The 19,082-nt window shown below is 42.1% G+C and overlaps 3 protein-coding genes across 4 annotated transcripts in view; 1 reads left to right on the forward strand and 2 right to left on the reverse strand.

Moving 5' to 3' along the window:
- The window catches only part of LOC134212770 (protein Star), a 150,361-nt gene extending 149,522 nt beyond the window's left edge, over window positions 1-839 (reverse strand). The window contains exons 1-2 of one of the 2 annotated variants that reach the window (XM_062690917.1): window positions 702-814; window positions 293-461 (exon numbers count right to left, since the gene is read on the reverse strand). The gene's annotated coding sequence lies outside the window, so the exon portion shown is untranslated. Of the gene's footprint in view, window positions 1-292 lie in introns of both variants that reach the window. The other variant, XM_062690916.1, reaches the window with a different exon arrangement.
- A 4,873-nt stretch (window positions 840-5,712) lies between these two features.
- LOC134216940 (WD repeat domain-containing protein 83) lies at window positions 5,713-6,859 on the reverse strand. Its single transcript, XM_062695701.1, has 3 exons — window positions 6,817-6,859; window positions 6,668-6,759; window positions 5,713-6,605 (listed from the first exon to the last, which is right to left on the reverse strand). Exons 2-3 carry the CDS (start codon window positions 6,732-6,734, stop codon window positions 5,728-5,730), a joined length of 945 nt encoding a protein of 314 aa, XP_062551685.1. The 5' UTR covers window positions 6,735-6,759; window positions 6,817-6,859; the 3' UTR covers window positions 5,713-5,727.
- A 1,797-nt stretch (window positions 6,860-8,656) lies between these two features.
- LOC134216941 (menin) lies at window positions 8,657-11,479 on the forward strand. The gene is made up of 2 exons (XM_062695702.1): window positions 8,657-9,949; window positions 10,018-11,479. Exons 1-2 carry the CDS (start codon window positions 8,880-8,882, stop codon window positions 10,943-10,945), a joined length of 1,998 nt encoding a protein of 665 aa, XP_062551686.1. The 5' UTR covers window positions 8,657-8,879; the 3' UTR covers window positions 10,946-11,479.
- Window positions 11,480-19,082: the final 7,603 nt, after the last annotated feature.

Below are 19,082 nucleotides of genomic sequence, written 5' to 3' on the forward strand. Positions count from 1 at the left end.
ATTGAGTAAATCGTGAAAAACTATATTTGAGATTCGTATGGGCATTTTGCATGAGTAGAACAGAACGCGCATTTTCGCCTATGCAGGACAACGTTTGCCGGGTCGACTAGTATAATACTGTATAATATTAAAAGTTAACTCTGAACCGAGAGGTATATATGAATTTATGATACAAGTTTTCTATAAAAAAAATCCTTATTTAATAATCTTTTTTATATGAAGGCAAAAATAGAAATTCTTTATGGATTGGCAAAATGACATGTATTAGATAGAAAAATAAATACGGTCCTACCTTTTTGACGATATTCAATCTTCGAATAATTAGCTTACGGGATGTGCTTTATTCCGATGATGATCTGAACACTTTCCCAATGCCAAACTCTGGTAGCCGATCACTTTGTAATTAGTGAGATGAGTCCAAAATTTAAGAGATTCTCATAAACTACAAGCAACGAACCTTCCTGTTACAAGCAATACAATTCCGTTTTACGGTAACTTTAGATTAGTTCAATGCACTTTTTTATGCGAGGATACGCGCACTCAAAATTTCTTTCTATAATCTTGTTTTCTTGTTGATTCTTCTTCGCCATCAATGGCAGCAGCAACTCATTCTTCCGGAACGTACCAGAGAGAATGCTTTTCGATTTTTACACCGAAAAGCGCAGACTTTTCAGTCAAATTATAAAAGTTTCCTTTCTTACTTGTGGATCGAACAAATTTGTACAAAAATCCAACAATTTGCACAAAAAACCCCGATTTTCGGGAAAATTTTCTGCACCACGAAAAACCACTTCACCAAAGTTGTTGCTTCTTTTTGGAAAACTGGCTGGATGACAGTGACTGATGTTGTTTGTTGATGGCTGACTCGCTGACGATGATGATGATGATGCATGCATCTTTGCGGTTTGGGATCGTTCAAAAAATACTTCCATCATTTTTCGGCATTTCCCCCGTAGAAAATTTGACAGCTGGAATCGACCGATTTCGTCGGGAGAAATCGGCCGATTGTTCCAACCTACGCTTATGAGATTTTTACACAGGCATGGGTCAAATATCTTTCCGACGAAATAGCTTGTTTAATAGTGGAATTTCATGCAGACCAATTTAAACGAATGACGAATCAACCGATTTGATCGGTAAAAATCGGGACTACCGACTGAATATAGTGATTAATCGGCCAATGCCTGTGTTAAATTCCCATAAGCGACGATGCAACAATCGGCCGATTCGCACCCGGTTTAGACAGGTCAATTTTCTATGGGGTCATATTGGCCCTGACGAAAGCGAGAAAACAAAATGGAGGCCGGCTGATGCTTTTTTTTTTCACCCAGCAAGGGATATAGGACGTCAATTTTAAAATGCTTATTAAAGCGTTAAAACACATTTTTGCCTAAAATTGTTCCCTTTTTTGGGTTAGAAATTTAATTTACTTTTATATAGGAAACACGAAAGATTGAATTATTTCGATTAAAAAAACATGTGTAGATATACCCGAATAGAAAGTACAATAGAATAACATTAAAATATCATAAAATTGCAATACATTTCATTGATGAACATTCAATTCTATTGTTCTTCTATTGTACCAATTAAATTGCCTTATTGTTGTTCCAATGAACGTACAATAAAATCTATTGACAGAAAAATGTTGACAATAGAATTACAATAAATTCTATTGTAATGGAAAACATTTTATTCGAGAAATAAACAATTTTTTTATTGTTACGGTAACTAACAACCCCTATTTTCTATTGTAAAACTGCCATTTACAATAGGATTTATGGTGGAAAACAATATTCTTAATTGTTATCCTATTGTAAGAAACAATAGAGTTTATTGTAATAACAATTAAATTTATCGTATTGTTACAATGATTTCTATTGTAAGTCTATTGGACTTTTTTATTCGGGTAAGGAGCCTAACATGTAGTTTTTCAAAATTCTAACCGTACGTATTTAAAAGTTTTCAACATATCACTGTTAATAACATTTTAAAAGCACTTCACCATGTTGAAAAACAGTGATTTCACGCACACGTCCGTCGCCGCTAGATGGCAACAGCGCGGCTGCGTCAAAGCGAATTATACCCTTGTCCACCTCCTGTCACAAATCATTGACTTGCTCCCACCCTCTGTTCGTATATGTGTCATTTTTATTTTGGTGATTATTTTGGTTTTTCTTTTTCGAACACTATTTTGCCTTTCTCGTACAACAAAGTTGTACCAGAAGGCTATAATTTCACTCCAAAAGTGTGTATGTGTGTAGCCTATAAATATTTTTTTTTGTTAAACGCGTTTCATATAGAAGGGCTTGACAGATTCGAGTGCAACTGGTTTCATTCGACGGAGCAAATTTCCTAGTTGGACACTATTGTTTTTGTTTTTTAATAAATCAAGCAGTTTGGATTATATTTTTATTTTTTAATCAACAAAAACACAAATGCACATTGAATCATCACCCCTGGCGTCCTATACTACCACAAGGGGTTTGACAATAGCCACCATGTCCACGGACGGTAGCTCATTACCGTCCGTTGTTATTGTACGAAAAAACATTATGTGTTTTGTTTACTATTTGTTTTGGTTAAATCTGAAAATTGTTTTCAAAATAATTTGCAAGATTTCCATCTTTGACCATGGGAATTATGTTATTTGATGATAAAATATAATAAACTAACGAATTGGAGTGAATCGATAGGTGAAATCAAACGCTACACGAAATCATATTTCGTAACTTGTTCTCCCGCTCCGAATCAAACAAAAGATATTATTATTGTTTATACTGTGATGAGCATCACAGTTGAAATGGCCCGGGGATGCAATTCGAACAACATTCAATAGTGAAATTGAAATGAAATAAATGGTGTGCAGAAAGATGTTTTAGGATTATATTTACATGCCCATAATAGCTGGTATTATTTTTAAATAATTTGAAAATATGTAGCCAACAATAGTTTGGATATTGTCGCGCTTATCTTTTTCTAGAATGCTGCGGCGGTCTTACACTCGCAGGCTCGACTGCGAAGGTAAACGTCAAGATAGCCGCCGTGTTAAAAGATAGGCAGAATTTTCCCGCTCAAAACAAAACCACGTGCTTTTCGCGAAATGACAGCAGTGTTCGATTTTTTTTAGTGAGAGGCAACTGGAGTCACTGAGTACATGGAGAGTGTTTATCATGGCAAGTGCATACCGTGGGTGTGATTTTCATTGACTCTGTTGTGTATAGTGACCGTTGCGATTACCTGAGAAGCAATCAGCAGGAAACCGCAGTATTCTATTTTATCTCGAGATGCATAATAAAATGTAGTTGCTTGTAAACGCACGATTCGGGAGAAGAGGGGAGAAGTACTTTTCAAAATGTATGCTGGGCATATTCATGAAGATGTTCGCTACGCTGAAAAGCATGTCTTGCCACGGGGTTGTGAATCATTAATCATTTTAGCCGTGGCGCAACCCACGGTAAGTAATTTTTAAGCAACGTACTAGAATTGCACCAAATCTTTTTACCGCCGAAATGTAGGCAATAAGCACTGCATTTACAACATTAATTCGAATTCAACATATTGAATCGAGAAAGGCATCATCACCACCGGTGGACAGTGTTGGGAAATGTACAGTAAAACACTGTGATTATGCGAATGTTTACATTTTATCCGGTCAAATTTCATGCACCACTGCACAAACCGAAACAGTTTTCCAAAAAAAATGTGAGCCTCATTGTGACATTTTTTTGCCGATAAGGCAAACTGTTTGTTTACTGCTGCGTGAGAGTCGTGCCGCCGGTGCGGTCAGCATTTGCATGAGATTTCTTGTTTCGGCTCGTGCGCAGCGCAAACAGAACAAAATCAGGTTTTATTGCCTGTGGTGCAAAGCTTAGAAAGAATGCTAGCCGTTGGTACTAATTAATTAGTTCTAGTCTCTAAAATGAGCAAGTTGTAATGAAATAATCATTTACTACCAAAAACGGTCATACATCTCGAAATGAGCGTACAGAAACATTAATTGTGGGAAGAGAAAATAATTAAATCATGTGCTGACTGTCGTCTGCTTGGTCGTGGCTGCTGCGGCGGCTGCCGTGGTTTTGTTTATCTTCGACTGAGTGGCAGAATGAATGATAGAAAGAAATGTCAACCGTTCCCGTCCCTGCCGGTGGATAAATTTGGGTTTTTTATATAAATTATTGAGTTATGTCCTTTCTAAAACAGTTTTAAAATGTTTTTAAAATGAATTATTCCTAAAATTCTCTTAGGATTTTTCTTAAGGATGGACGACACATAAGACGAACCCTCTCCTGTCACAAAACTTGGACCCTCTCCCCCTTGTGTGTGTACGTGTGTACCGTGGTCACTCCTGACGGAATCCAAGTTTCAAAGTGCTCGCGTTTTCGGGGGCACACCTCTCGATACGGAGGCGGCGCATAACTGTCATTTTTGTTGACTTAGCTTTGCTGCGTCGCAGCATGCGTGAAACTAAAAATGACAGTTATTGTTGTGCGTTGCTTCCGTAGCGAGCACTTTGAAACCTGGGGCCTCATTGCGCATCTCCTTTCGATAGCTCTTCCGTATGACAGTTTGTCGAGGACTCATCAGCGAATCACTTCCCGCAAATCGAAGCCGACGGTATAGAAACGATTGTACATACCCTTGTTCCACCTCTTATTTGCGCCTGAACTAGCCATTCCTCGAGTCCACGCGCCACCTTCTGTGAAGCTCTGAGACGATTTGGACGATAGCAGATAAAACGACGTTTCAGCCAACTTCATCTTTACACATCCTCCGGACTAGGTTGTCCGGGGTGGTGTCCAGACCACATGTGGTCACGCATTGTGCGAAAACGTGGGCACACGATACGAACAACACGCGCACATCGGACACTCACACCAGACATCCAACCGATTTTTGAATTCGACGGGGAATCCTGTCCCATTGTTTATTGTTTCCTATTGAAAATTGGCCATATCTGACTACGACTACATTTTTTACAAGAGAAATTCTAATTCGCAATAAATAAGCAAGCACGTTGAAACTGTCGCACCATTATAGATGAGGCTTAACTCGATGTGCTTCGGGCTTAGCTGAGAAGCAAAATGAAGTGAGAATTGGTGAGACGTGAGATCGGTGAGATCCTGTTTCATGAGCGATGATGATATAAATAAATAAGCATAGTAAAGAAAATATTACCGTCTTGATACCTATTCTTGACCTGTCACATACAGAAATTCTCGACCCAGTCTAGTAAGCCTTATTTGTATCGTGCATAGAAAAATCTACTCCTCCCGCTTATTTTTAGTCGCATTCAAAAATAAGCGCCAGATAGTCGCCACAAATTAACCTACTTCCTGGAAAAAAAGTTTTTAAAAATTTAGCCGCCATGCACGTTGATTGTGGCAATGAACGCTTCGATAGTACCGATAGCACGTGCTATTTGTGGTGGGTGCCTCCTTTATAGGAGAAATGACGGCTTTGGCAGGTTTTGTTCTATTATCAGGGGGTTTTTGTTGACCAAATATTATGAAACTTGGCCTCAATATTCTTTGATATGCAAAGAATGTTTAGGCCAAATTTGAGCATAATTAGTTATAGAAAACCCCCTGACAATAATAGAACAAAGCTGTCATTCCCCCTATCTCACAAATCTATGAAAGCCGAAAAAGGCAAAAAGATGTGTGAACTTGCATCAAGATGCACTTTAATGATGAAGCTTATACCTAGTTTGAATAGGCATTCAAATCAAACAAAGAAGTTAGAATTAATTTTAATGAGTAAAACTTCATCTTCTCCCTCATCAGACGGCAGTCCCCACAACTCAACCTGCCTCCGTCTGGCGAACATGATGTCATTCCCTGTTGGATGCGGTGCCAACGAGTGAATCACACCCCCTGAGCCCATCTGCATGCGGCGAACTTCGCTGCCTTCCAGTAGATCCCATATAACGGCACAACCTTCCGCCGAACCGGAAATAATTTGCGAATCGCTTTTGATGACTCCACACTCGATGTGATAGTCTTCCGTGCGGTGACCTTTGTACTCTGACAGCAGCTCTCCGCTATCGGTATCGATCAACCGGATCGTACTATCCAGACATGCAGCGAGCAAGCACTGGCCGTCGCTAGTTTGCACCACATGCGTTATGGGCACTCCAATCGTGTCGCAGGTTAACTCTCCGGCTCTGAGGTCGTACTGCCGAATAGATCCGTCCAGCGAACTCGCCACAATTTTATGCTCCGTGACGACCAGCGAGGTCACACAATCCTTTGCTTCTCGCATAATCTGGATTGGATCTAGCTTGCGTGTCCGCACATCCCAACACATGACCGTGTTGTCGGTGGACCCGGACACGGCCACCGAGGAGTCTTCGTTGAATTTTACACATTTTACCGTACCGGCGTGGCCTCGCAACCGCCGCACTGGTAAACCCGTTGTAACGTCCCAATAGATGACACTTTTGTCAGCCGAGACGGATATAATGAAACCGCTATCGCAGCTTCCAGCGGCATCCATTACCTCTCCCGCATGGCCTCCGTAGGTTTTGAGCAGCAATCCGGAGAAGGGGTTCCACAGTTTAATCTTCTTATCCGAGCCACAGGTCAGGCAGTAGGATCCATCAACTGAAAAACCAAAATTAATCCATCACAGACGGAAGCTTTGCAGATGATGAGGCGTTACCTACCATTGTATCGTATGGCACGGACTGCCCCTTGATTGCAGTCGATTATATTTTTCTGAACTAGCTCCATTCATGAATTAAATTTACCGCACGTACTGAAAAATCCGATTGTGAGTAAAACATAGGTTGATAAAGGTTCATTGATTGGTTACAAGCGAGCGTTGTTTTTGTTTGGTTCAGCCGCCACAGCAAATCAAGTCCAAGGTCAACTTTTGCAAACAAAACATAATTATTATCGTTTTCTTGTCAAACAATTGATCGCTTATTGTAGGGCTGCTTTTATTTTCAAGCAAATTTCGAGCAGTTTTTGACGCTGGACAACGTCACCGGAAGAAGTCAAATTCGAATCTAAAATTGGAGACCCCACACAAAACATATTTTAGTTTTAGAGCAAGATTACCGGTGGTAAATTTAAGCCGTTTGGCAGCGCAGTATCACTACTTGATACTTTACCGGTCGATACTAAACGCGCTGCTATAACAGTAGCGCGACTGACATGTGATCAAATTTGGTAGCGCAATAAGAGCGCTGCTATTTGATGAACTGTCAAACGTCACCGGTACGGAATACAGCAACCAAATTGAGAGCCGAAAATAGTGACCAATACGGAAACGAGTGACGAAACTAAAATGAAAGCGCTGCGCGGGTGATTAAAATGCTCGCGACCGATAATGATGCTCTTACTAGATAAAGATTGTCGCTGTCGTCACTGTCCGGAACATCTTTTGCTGGCGAGGATAGGGGATCTAAATGTCAATGAAGGATAAATACATACGATTTGACAGATGTTTCGGACAGCAGAACAAAGGGAACCGAAGCCACAATCTTTATATGTATAATATTATTTCACATAATATTGCCAATTCCAGCTCTCAATGGATTTTTGAGAATATTTTAGATCGCACTTTGAGCAGTGATGTCAAATGTTTTACATAATTGATTATTATTCCAAGTTTCATCTAAATGCATAAAACTTGGTCAAATAGTCTGTTGAACCACTACTGCAATCACCGTATAGTATGTGGTGCAGCAAATAAATCAGAATAAAACTTGCTTAAAAGTAACGAAAAGATTATATTTCAGTACAACCCATTATTATTTTTCTAAAGTTCGTCGAAAAAATTATTCCGGCAACCCTGTTGAGCTCACGTGTTCATTCGAAAACATAAACAAAATTCGTTGGCGCCAACCCGATTCACCCGATTCATCAGCCCGCCAACCGGGAGAACAAAGGAATTTGACATCTCGCACTTATGATTATCCCGCACTTATGAAGTGCGGAGTCCAACGAGGTGGGAAGTGCGCAATATTAGTGCTGTCCAATGAGAGCTTGAAATAGCTCGAAGTTTCTCCCTGTCCTGCTCATGCCCATTTGTTGACAAAAAAGAACGAGCAGGACGGGAACAACTTCGAGCTACTTCGAGCTGCTCATTGGACAGCATTATTATAATGCAATAATCATACAATTTGAACGATTATCGTACAGCGTTTAATTCAAATCAAAAGCAGAATCGTTAAGAAAAATCAAACGATTGCCGATAAAGTTTTTGTTGAATATAATCATAACTCGAATAATCACTAGAAACAAAAAATGAAGATAAACTAATGATTCATGGTAAAATGTCTTCGCAAAAATATATGAAAAAGTTGATGTTTTTGAATGGTAACGATACTTAACAACCCATTCAATGTATCATCCAAAATCAGATTATCATAAAGCCTATCCTAAATATCATACATGGTATGATTAACGTACGGTATTTCAAATGATTCCATTAACAATTCTACTTTAATTTTCAATACTCAAAAAACGATAGCTAGAAACATAATCGTATAATACCATTCTATTCGGGATCTTGCATTGCGACCTGAGATGAGATTCTCAGATTGCGACCAGTCTAAAAAGTCTAAAAATAGAAAGCTGCCCGACATGTTTTGTGCCACCCCTGTAATTTTTTATCGTTTGCAAAAATGCGCAAAAAAGCAAACAACAAAGCGCACAAAAGCCGATGCGTGGAAAAAGAAAACAAAAAGGTGAATCACTAGAAACGTCAAATGAAGAAAATTTTGCGGCGACGTAAGTGAAAAAGTGGCAAAATTGTGAAATTTTCGCCGAAAAATTGCACAATCGCATCGGCAAACGCGTGGATCCAGAACGTATCGGCCGTCGGAATCACTGCAGGGTTCGACCCGCACCAGGAAAAAACGCTCCACTATGCCGGAGTTTTGTGACGATGTAATCAAGCTGTTCCCGCTGCGAACCATCCCGGATGTGCTCCGGCTGTTCCGGCAACAGCTGACCAACCGGGTAGAGGAACCGGACTTGACACTGCTCTCGATCGTGACCGGACTGATAGAGCACTCACTGACAACGAAGGTGCTGGAATCGTCCGGACCGGCACCGGCGCAGCACGGTGGTCCCGGAGGAGGAAATCAGCAGCCGCACATCGAGGTGATCAGCAACTTCCCGGTGATCCGGTATGACGCGGTGGAAGGCCTGTATAAGAAATTTAAGAACGTACTGGCACCGATCGAGAAATTGTTGGTGAAGAATACGATGGATTCGAAGTTTGCGAGTCGAGAGATTATCAAAAAGGTGTCGGACATTATTTGGAACTCGCTGCTGCGGAGTTCGTACAAGGATCGGGCACACCTGCAGAGCTTGTATAGTTATTTGTGTGGAAGCAAGTTGGATTGCTTTGGAGTGGCGTTTGCGGTGGTGGCCGGCTGCCAGATGCTGGGATATCGGGATGTGCATTTGGCCATTTCGGAGGATCATGTTTGGGTGGTGTTTGGCAAAACGGGGGATGAGACAATTGAGGTGACCTGGCATGGAAAGGGAGCGGAGGATAAGCGGGGTCAGTCGGTAGCGGCTGGAGTGGAATCGCAAACATGGTTGTATGTGGCCGGGAATCCGGTGGTATGCAATCGATTCATGGAGGTGGCTGCGATAGTGTCGGCGATTAACCCATCGTTGACGGCAACGAGCGCTTGTCTGGAAGTGGCGGAAATGCAGCAGCAGCTACTGTGGCAGTTGTACGAAATGGGGCACCTGAAGAAATATCCGATGGCGTTGGGGTGTTTGGGGGAACTGGAGGAGGTTTCACCGACCACGGGTAGGAAGAGCTGCGAGGAGCTGTACAATGATTCGGTCCGATCGGCACAGATTTACTACAAGAACCATCACGTTTATCCGTACACATACCAGGGCGGATTCTACTATCGGAGGAACAAGTATCGCGAGGCTTTTGCGTCGTGGGCCGACAGCAGCGATGTCATAAGATTGTAAGTCCATATTTTCAGTTGTGCGCAATTGATTGAATATTGATTTTAATTGGTTCTATATGTTCAAGGTACAACTACTCTCGAGACGACGAAGAAATCTATAAAGAATTTCTCGACATTGCAAACGAGCTGATCCCACAAGTGATGAAGCTGGAAAGTTCGGGTCACTCAGCGCGAAGTATCCTGCGAGATTCGCATTGTTTCGCCAACCTGCTCCGATTCTATGATGGTATCTGTATGTGGGAGGAAGGTAGTTTGACACCGATTTTGCACATCGGATGGGCCAAGCCACTGGTGGCAACGATCGCCAAGTTTGACCACGATATCCGATCACAGGTGATCATCAAGTGCAGTGACGAGTCTCCTCGCGATTTCCACACCAACGGCAATCAACACGAAGGCGAGGTGGACAAAACAGTGACCAAGAACGGAGGCCGGCAAGTCGTGAATAACAACAACAATGTCATTATTAAAACAGATGTCAATGTGGAAAACGGAAAACCGGACGAGAAGACCAGTTTGCCCAAATCACTTGAGGCTTTAGTGGGTAAGTGCGGTGAGAAGCTTTTGAATCCGGACTTTCTGCTTCAGGGAGGTGGCCAACCGTTCACGTCGGAGGACAGTGAGACTGCATCGGGCGTTCAGAACAATGGTTCCGTCAGAAATGGTAAGAAGGATAAATCCTGTGAGAAGAAAGAGGCTACCGTTAAGAAGGAGGTTAAGGTAGAACCGAAAAGGGAATCGCTCCAGCTGGTGGATTCGGAGGACGGGGGCCCCAAAAGGCCCCTAATAACGCTGTACAGTCAGAAAATGAAGGGTCTCAAGGATCTTCTACTGGCCGAAAAGCTGAACACTAATGCTATTTCGCTGCAGATCACGGCTCAGAGCCAGGTGCAGGTAGGTGGTAAAAAGTCGCGCTCCCAGTCGGGAGCACAATCGGGCGGACAGCAGGAGAACGAAACTAATACCCGTTCTAAGCGAGCCCGGAGGGAGTAGGTGATTCACGCAGGTCAGAAACAGGCAAAACATTCCCCGGCGTTCTTGATTTTAAGCTTGGTCTATTTTGTGATTTTTATTTTTATTCTCTAGTAAGTACCTACCTATCTGGTATTCTTCATTTTATACAGTTTTGAGATGTGCCACTTCCAAAGGGGCACATACTTAAAGTTATTCCATTTTAAAGTTGAGATTGTTCACACGCTTTCTCCTTTATCCAGGATATTCTAGAGCAAAGCATTGTGATGCCATTTTGTTTTAGAAAAGCAAACCTATTTATATTTTTAAATCGTTAATTTATTCTGTTGTCTATCGTGTAAATCCTGTGACATCCTATTAGTTGCTATTTATTATCGTCCGTGACTTACACGAGATCGAAACGCTTCATTGTTGGAGGGCGGGCAGGTTCCTTATGAAGGCTAACTCCGCCCTCCTATCTTTATTATTATTGAGCTATATCAAATTCACGTTTCGTTATCTTGAAATAAAAACTACAACCATTGGCTTTCACGGATCTAATCTAGTCTTGAAAAAGGTCAGTTTTCTCTTAATCCATTATTTTATTTTCTACTTTTAAATCTACTTTGCAATACATTGAATTTAAATGTATCTTAAACCTAAAAAACTAGCTGGAATTCAGTGGTCGAAATTTTTACTTAGTATAAAAAACTTACTATTAGGAGACTATTCTAATGTGATTTGAATATCAACAGATCAGATGAGTTCCAGATACTTTTTTTCAAACAGGGCTAACCTGCATATAACATACTTATACTGAAGACAAAAACTTAGCAGATGCTTTCCAAAATAGAGATAAACACTATCTCCTTGGTATGTTGTCTTCAATTGAATCAGTCAACAGTAAAAAAAATTGAAAATGTGAAATTTGAATGAGCAAGCGAGAGCACTTTCCACTCCCTAACTGAATGAATACGATGAATGTGAAATCTTTGACAAAAAGTAAAACACAAAAAAAAACGCAAATCACACTAATCTTAGACAAAGTAATTACAAAGATGTTGAACCTCAATCATGGAACAATCGGAAATTGAAAGTACAAACATTCAAAATTGCTAAATTTTTCCCCTCATCAAAACAGATTTTCGCCATTATAGTAAATGGTTTCGGGCTTCTTGTTAGAAAATCAAAATTTTCCGAAAATCACATGTTTTCTAGATCGAATTACCCAAAGTTACATTAATGCAGGTAAAAATGTACAAACTTATTGATTGACTACGTCAAAATCGGCAAATGGACTAGAAAAAATGGACAAACGAGTCGTTCCTTTAATTTTCAGTATCTTTAAACCTAGGTTGAGCGAGTAAAGAAGAAATTGGAATCTGATTGGCCGGCAAAGTCGAGAACCGTCGCCCCGCCCCGCAAGTTAAATGATTGAGGCTAAAGAAGAAAGCAATGAATTAAATTGGAAAACGGACATTGGAATATGTGAAAGAGGAATGGATATACGAATGTGGCTAAATGTGCTTGGAAAGGGTTAACCTTCGATGTGAATTGTAATCAAAATGAATGTTTTGTTTTCTCGATGTTTGTTGAAGCGGTTAGTAAAGAGAGATGTTGAATAATTGTAATCGGTTCTAGGAGATTATTCTTTGCGCACTGAACCGATTGGTATATTGCATTTCCGTAGAATAACTTTTACCTTTAAATCCTGATACGTCGGGATAGTTAATGGCGTTAGTAAGTATTATTATCGGTTAAAGGTGTGAAATGAATTGCGATACGTTGGTAACATCTAAAAAGGATCATTATGGTTCAAAATTGTCTTGTGTGGCAAGTAAAAAAAACATACCTAGGTAACATCAAATATTTTCTAGCGGAATTGGGGCTTAATTTTCTCCTGAGTTTTTCTTATCGGCGTAGCGACATAAATTGCATTCGGGATCACATGAACTCTTTTAGCTCTATTAATTCCAACCTGGACTTCAATGACTTCGTCTTGCAACTAGCAGACTATAATCAACCGAACTTGGAATGGGTTGCATAGGAAGATGGGTTTATGCAAGTTAATCTGTTTTGTCCACCAGTAGCTCCTTGTTCGATGGTTTTTCGTTCAGTGGCTCAATGGAGTGCCTAACATACATAGTTGGTTTCTAGATCTCGTCCTTGCCAACGATTCAGCTAAATTTACTTGCACCGTTTCCGAAGTCATCGAACCCCTCATCTCCCTGAATGCTGATCATTACGCTCTGGACATAGTCGTCAACCTTCCGGCCTGTTTACTTTCGACGATGCTCCTGACGTTCACCAAATGTACGATTACCGCCGAGCTGATTATAGTATTTTTGATGCTATCTCATGTATTGACTGGTCAGTGGTCACCCATCGAGCTTGACGGCTGTGTAGATGATGTTGTTAATTATTCCACTCGCCAAATTTGTCGTATAATTGCGGAGCACGTGTCCCTGTGTCGTCCGAAGCTGAGCAGAATGGATACGTTTGCGTACGTTTTGACAGTTTTCCCATGGTAAAACTGTCAAAACGCACGCAAACGTATCCATTCTGCTCAGCTCTTAAACCTCCCTGGTCGAACAGTCGTCTGCGTCGGCTAAAGCGAAGTAGGGCAAAAGCATTGCGACAGTACTGCATGAATCGCACGCTGATTACGAAGCAGGAGTTCAACCGTTCCAGTAATGCATATCGTATATGTTAAATTATATTAGATTATTTAGACCATATTGAAATATGCTCTGGCAGAAGGCCATGAATTTTGAATTTTGCATATATACCAACCATGTTACATCACTCTTTGTCTATCGTTAATAAACCGTGAACTACTAAACATCGTGTTTCTTATCAGGTTATGGGCTCTCCACGTAACTATAGTAACCGGAAATAACACGTTTGGAAAGAAAATTTGTCTCGTGTCGTTTGAGTTTTTCGGTGGAGTCAGTAGCGTGGCCGCGTTTATCGTTTTTTCGGTTCGGTTCTAAAACGTGAATCAAGTATGGAGCACGAACGGACGCAGCGCGTGTACCTTGTTTGCTCCATTGTATCCAGAAGGCTCTGGAAGAAGAAGATTTATCCTGGTAGTTGCAGAGGACACGGCAGCGGTTAAGAAGGAAAAGGAAGACAAGCGGAAGCAATAAGATGCCAAGTGCAAGTCAATCCTAATACACAAGATTGCGGATTCTCAATTAGAGTACATAAGTGGAAAAACGTCTCCGAAAGCAATTCGGACCACGTTGCAACGCACTTTTGAACGGAAAGGGTGTGTTCTATCTTCTGAAGCAACTTGCTGGAATGAAGCACGAAGAGAAACGACCTACGGAGGAGCACTGGCGTTCGAGAAGACCATCCGCGAACTAGAGTCGGCGGAAATCAAATTCGACAAACCAGTTGTAGTATTCTTCTTGCTACAGTCGATGCCGAAATCTTACGACCAGCTCATCACAGTTCTGGAAACGTTACCGGTGGAGCAATGCTCGATGGACTTCGTTCAATCAAGGTTGCTGAGTGAAGACGCATAGCGACAACACAACGAGGAGAAGCTGGAATCAAGTACAGCTTTTGTAAGCAAAAGTGGCAAGTTTGTATTCAAGTGCCCTGCTTGCGGAAAGCCTGGCCACAAGCGAGTAAATTGTCCGGAAAATTTAAAGCAAGGACGTCTTACAACCAAACCATAGAAGCAGAAGAAGAAAAGCAAAGCGCATGTAGCAGAATCTGGAAGTGATGTGGCCTTCATGACGGTAGAAAGTGACCGGGTCCCTGGAAAATTATGTTGGGTACTAGACAGCGGTGCGTCTGAGCACATGGTATGCGACAAAAGTTATTTGGAAAATGTGCGCACGCTGGAATCGCCTGTAGTTATCAAAGTCGCCAAGTCTGGAGTGTAACTAAGCAGTTGCATTGGCGGTGAAATGAAGATGGTTGCCAACGTAAAAGGCAAAAAGTTAACCTGTACGGTGTACAACGTCTTGTACGTACCTGGCTTGTACGCTAATTTGTTCTCCGTCAAGCGAGTAGCAGAACGTGGAATGGAAGTTATTTTCAGCAAGGATGGTGCACGAATCACACGTGGTTCTGAAGTGGTGTGCACTGCAAAAAGGAAAGGCAGGTTGTACGAGCTGAATGTGGAAGTCCCGGTTATCGAATCTGCAATGGTTGCTGATCAGGAAAGCAAGGTAACATTGTGGCATCGCAGGTACGGTCACATCGGAAATGCGGGATTAGCGAAGCTCATCAAAACTGGAATGGTCGAAGGAATTGATGTTATCGAAAAGCTGAAGCCGGATGCAGGTGTTTGCGAGCCATGTATGAAAGGAAGACAAGCAAGACAACCATTCGAAGAAGCAGTTCAAGTTCGTTCATCTCGTCCATTAGAGCTCATCCACACGGATGTCTGCGGTCCATTCACACCTGCCTCTTGGGATGGCCAGAAGATTTTCGTCAGCTTTATCGACGACTTCACACATTTCACGGCAGTGTATGTGTTAAAATCAAAGAAGGATGTTTTCAATGCTTTCCGGAAGTATGCTGCCATGGCGACGGCACATTTTGGCAGTCGAATTGCCAGACTGAGAAGCGACAATGGCGGTGAGTACATGAATTCCGATTTCATTAATTACTGTGAGGAAGCAGGAATCGTCATGGAGCCAACCGTGCCGTATACGCCGCAACAGAACGGCGTCGCAGAGCGGATGAATAGGACGATTATGGAACGGGCACGATCAATGCTAGACGATGCGGGTTTTAAACGAACCATGTGGAGCGAGGCGGTTATAACCGCAGTTCATCTTATCAATCGAAGTCCTACTACAGCCCTGGTTGAGGACAAGACACCGTACGAGATGTGGTTCGGGCACAAGCCTAATGTGTCTAAACTGCGTGTTTTTGGTAGTAAAGCATTCTGCCACGTTCCCAAGGAGAAGCGGACAAAGCTCGATGCGAAAAGCGAAGTGTGCTAGCTAGTCGGCTACGGAATCAACGAATATCGTGTGTGGAATCCAATACGACGCAAGATTGTTATTGCACGTGATGTAGTCGTTGAAGAAGCGAAATCGCATCGTAAATTGGTGTACACCAAGCTTCTGCTTGGTGCTTCTGAGCCGGACAAGCCAAGTGAAGCGAATCGCGAACCGGATCCAGTTCCATTATTTGAATTATCTGAAGATGAGGCAGCCGGTGGTCATAGTTCCTCTGAATCGGAAGAATTTGGAAGTGCTGAAGACGAAGAAGTCCCAGTTCGACGAAGTGAGAGACAGCGCAAACAACCTGCTCGTTTATCCAATTTCGTTTCATCAAATGCAGAAAATTATGTGGAAGCAGTACCGGATGACATCAACGAACTTCGGAAACGCGATGATTGGCCGGAATGGAAGTTTGCGATCGACAGCGAGATGAATGCGCTCCGGAAAAATAACATGTGGGACCTCGTAGACCTTCCAGCCGCTGCTCGAGCAGTTCCCTGCAAGTGGATATTTAAGCTTAAGTATACAGATAACGGCTCAATCAGCAGGTACAAAGCAAGGGTTGTGGCCAAAGGATGCTCCCAACGTCAAAGGTACGACTATCAAGAAACGTATACACCCGTGGTTCGAATGACAACCGTCAGGACTTTATTAGCGGTGGCAGTGCAGAAAAATCTGTTTTTGCACCAGATGGACGTACGAACCGCATTCCTCAACGGTACCATATCGGAAACCATCTACATGCGGCAGCCACCAGGATTTGAGAGGGGGAGCAAGGTCTGCAAGTTAAACAAATCCTTGTACGGCTTGAAGCAGGCTCCGCGTAGTTGGAATGAGCGGTTCAACAGCTTCATCTTGAAACTAGGCTTCCGGCGGTCACAGTACGACAGCTGCTTGTATACGAAGGTGGTAAACGGCGTGATGACCTACTTGGTTCTGTACGTCGACGACATCATTCTAGCATCAAGTTCCCTGGAAGAAAAGAGCAGGATTAAACAAAGCTTGGCAAATGAATTTCAATCGGATGATATGCAAGAACTGAAAAACTTCCTTGGTATACGGATTCAGTACAACAAAAATAGAGGTACGTTGCACTTGGATCAGGCTAATTATATTACTGCTTTGTTGAAGCTATTTGGTATGGACAACTGCAAACCGGCAGCAACTCCAATGAACGCAAATCTCGAACTGGAAAGAAAGAAGGATGAAGAAGAAACTACCCGGCATCCATACCGGGAACTCGTAGGATGTTTGACCTATTTGATGCTATCGTCTCGTCCCGATATTAGTATTGCAGTCAACATTTTAGGCCGTTTCCAAAGCGATGCTACCGACGTACATCGGAACCATGCGAAGCGATTATTACGGTACCTGCAAGGCCCTAAGCATTTATGCTTAGAGTACCGACGCAATCCTGTTCCCGATCCTATAGTCGGATTTGCCGATGCTGATTAGGGAAGTGACCTGGTCGACCGTCGCTCAACAAGTGGTTATGTTTTTCAAGTTAACGGTAACACTATCTCTTGGACTACACGGAAGCAAGCAACGATTTCATTATCGTCGACAGAAGCGGAATATGTCACATTAAGCCAGTCGTCGTGCGAAGCAATCTGGTTGCGGAATCTGCTAAAGGAATTTGAAGTCAACTTGAACACTCCTTTGGTGATTTATGAGGACAACTAATCTTGCATACCTACATATTGCCGAAGAACCCCGTGACCAGAAACGGATGAAGCATCTTGACATCCGATACAACTTCATCAGAGACTGCATCAATCAAGACATGACATTCAAGCCGCACTATACCGACATCATCGCAAAAACTAATCGGCAACTCGGATTCATTTTTAAACTATCTGAAGACTCATTGCCTAAAATCTCTGTACTACTCTTTGGTTCGTTCTATCCTTGAATTTTGTGCTTTAGTTTGGAGCCCTTGTCATAACGTCTGGATCTCAAGGCTAGAAACCGTGCAGCGTAGATTCGTGCGTTATGCACTTCGACACCTACCATGGAGGGATCCCGCTCATCGTCCCGCATATGAGAACCAGTGTAGACTACTTGGTATTGACACTCTCCAAATGAGAAGGAATAGATCGCAAGTTGCCTTCGTGGCTAGAATCGTGACGGGTGATATTGACTCTACTGAACTTCTCATGAGGTTAAATCTTTATGCTCCGGAACGAACAATGCGTCAACAAGATTTTCTGCATCTTTCTTCACATAATCGAATGTGCAGGATTTAAAGGCTATTTGGTTTTAACTTACCATTGATCACCTTTTTAAAAATATTTTAATCGTATAATGAAGACTTGTTTACAAATTTGATAACCAAACTACTTTTTGCCTTTCTCGTATACTAAGTATACGGTAAAGGCTATATGATCGCTCCAAAAACAAACTTTTTATAGAAGGCCCGGAGACCCATAGTGTTATATACCGATCGACTCAGCTCGACGAATTGAGGTGATGTCTGTGTGTATGTGTGTGTGTGTGTGTGTGTGTGTGTGTGTGTGTGTGTGTGTGTGTGTGTGTGTGTGTGTGTGTGTGTGTGTGTGTGTGTGTGTGTGTGTGTGTGCACCCGCCCAAAAAAATGTCACTCATTTTTCAGGTACTTATCCTCAACCGATTTACTCGCAACAAGTTGCATTCGACGCAGGATACTCTACCATTGTTTCCTATTGAAAATTGGTCAGATCGGACTATGGGCTCGGAAGTTATGGCCAAAATACCACCATTTTATAGAAAAATTTATTAAAAAATGTCACTCATTTTTCAGGCACTTATCCTTAACCGATTTACTCGCAACAAGTTGAATTCGACGCAGAATACTCTCCCATTGTTTCCTATTGAAAACTGACCAGATCGGACTATGGGCTCAAGAGTAATGGCCAAAATACTATTTTTATAATGCACGAGAAAGGCACCATCACCGCTAGGTGGATTAATCAGGGTTTTACACTACAAGCAAACAAATTTGATATTCTAAAATGGAACTAGCGACCTATAGCATCCTGTTCCGAAGCTAGACGATGGGCCCTAAACCGATCTTTACACTCACCAAAGTGCTCGTGCAGTATTTAATACCGGCCAGACGGTGGACCTCAGATGTTAGATCACGGGGAGGATGATTTGCTTGTATACAGCTAGCTTATTTTTCTGGGGCAATACGACCGACGGTTGATCAAAGGGTACAGTAGTTTCAACAA

This window comes from Armigeres subalbatus, chromosome 2, assembly GCF_024139115.2.
Source record: "Armigeres subalbatus isolate Guangzhou_Male chromosome 2, GZ_Asu_2, whole genome shotgun sequence".
Classification (NCBI taxonomy): Eukaryota; Metazoa; Arthropoda; class Insecta; order Diptera; family Culicidae; genus Armigeres; species Armigeres subalbatus.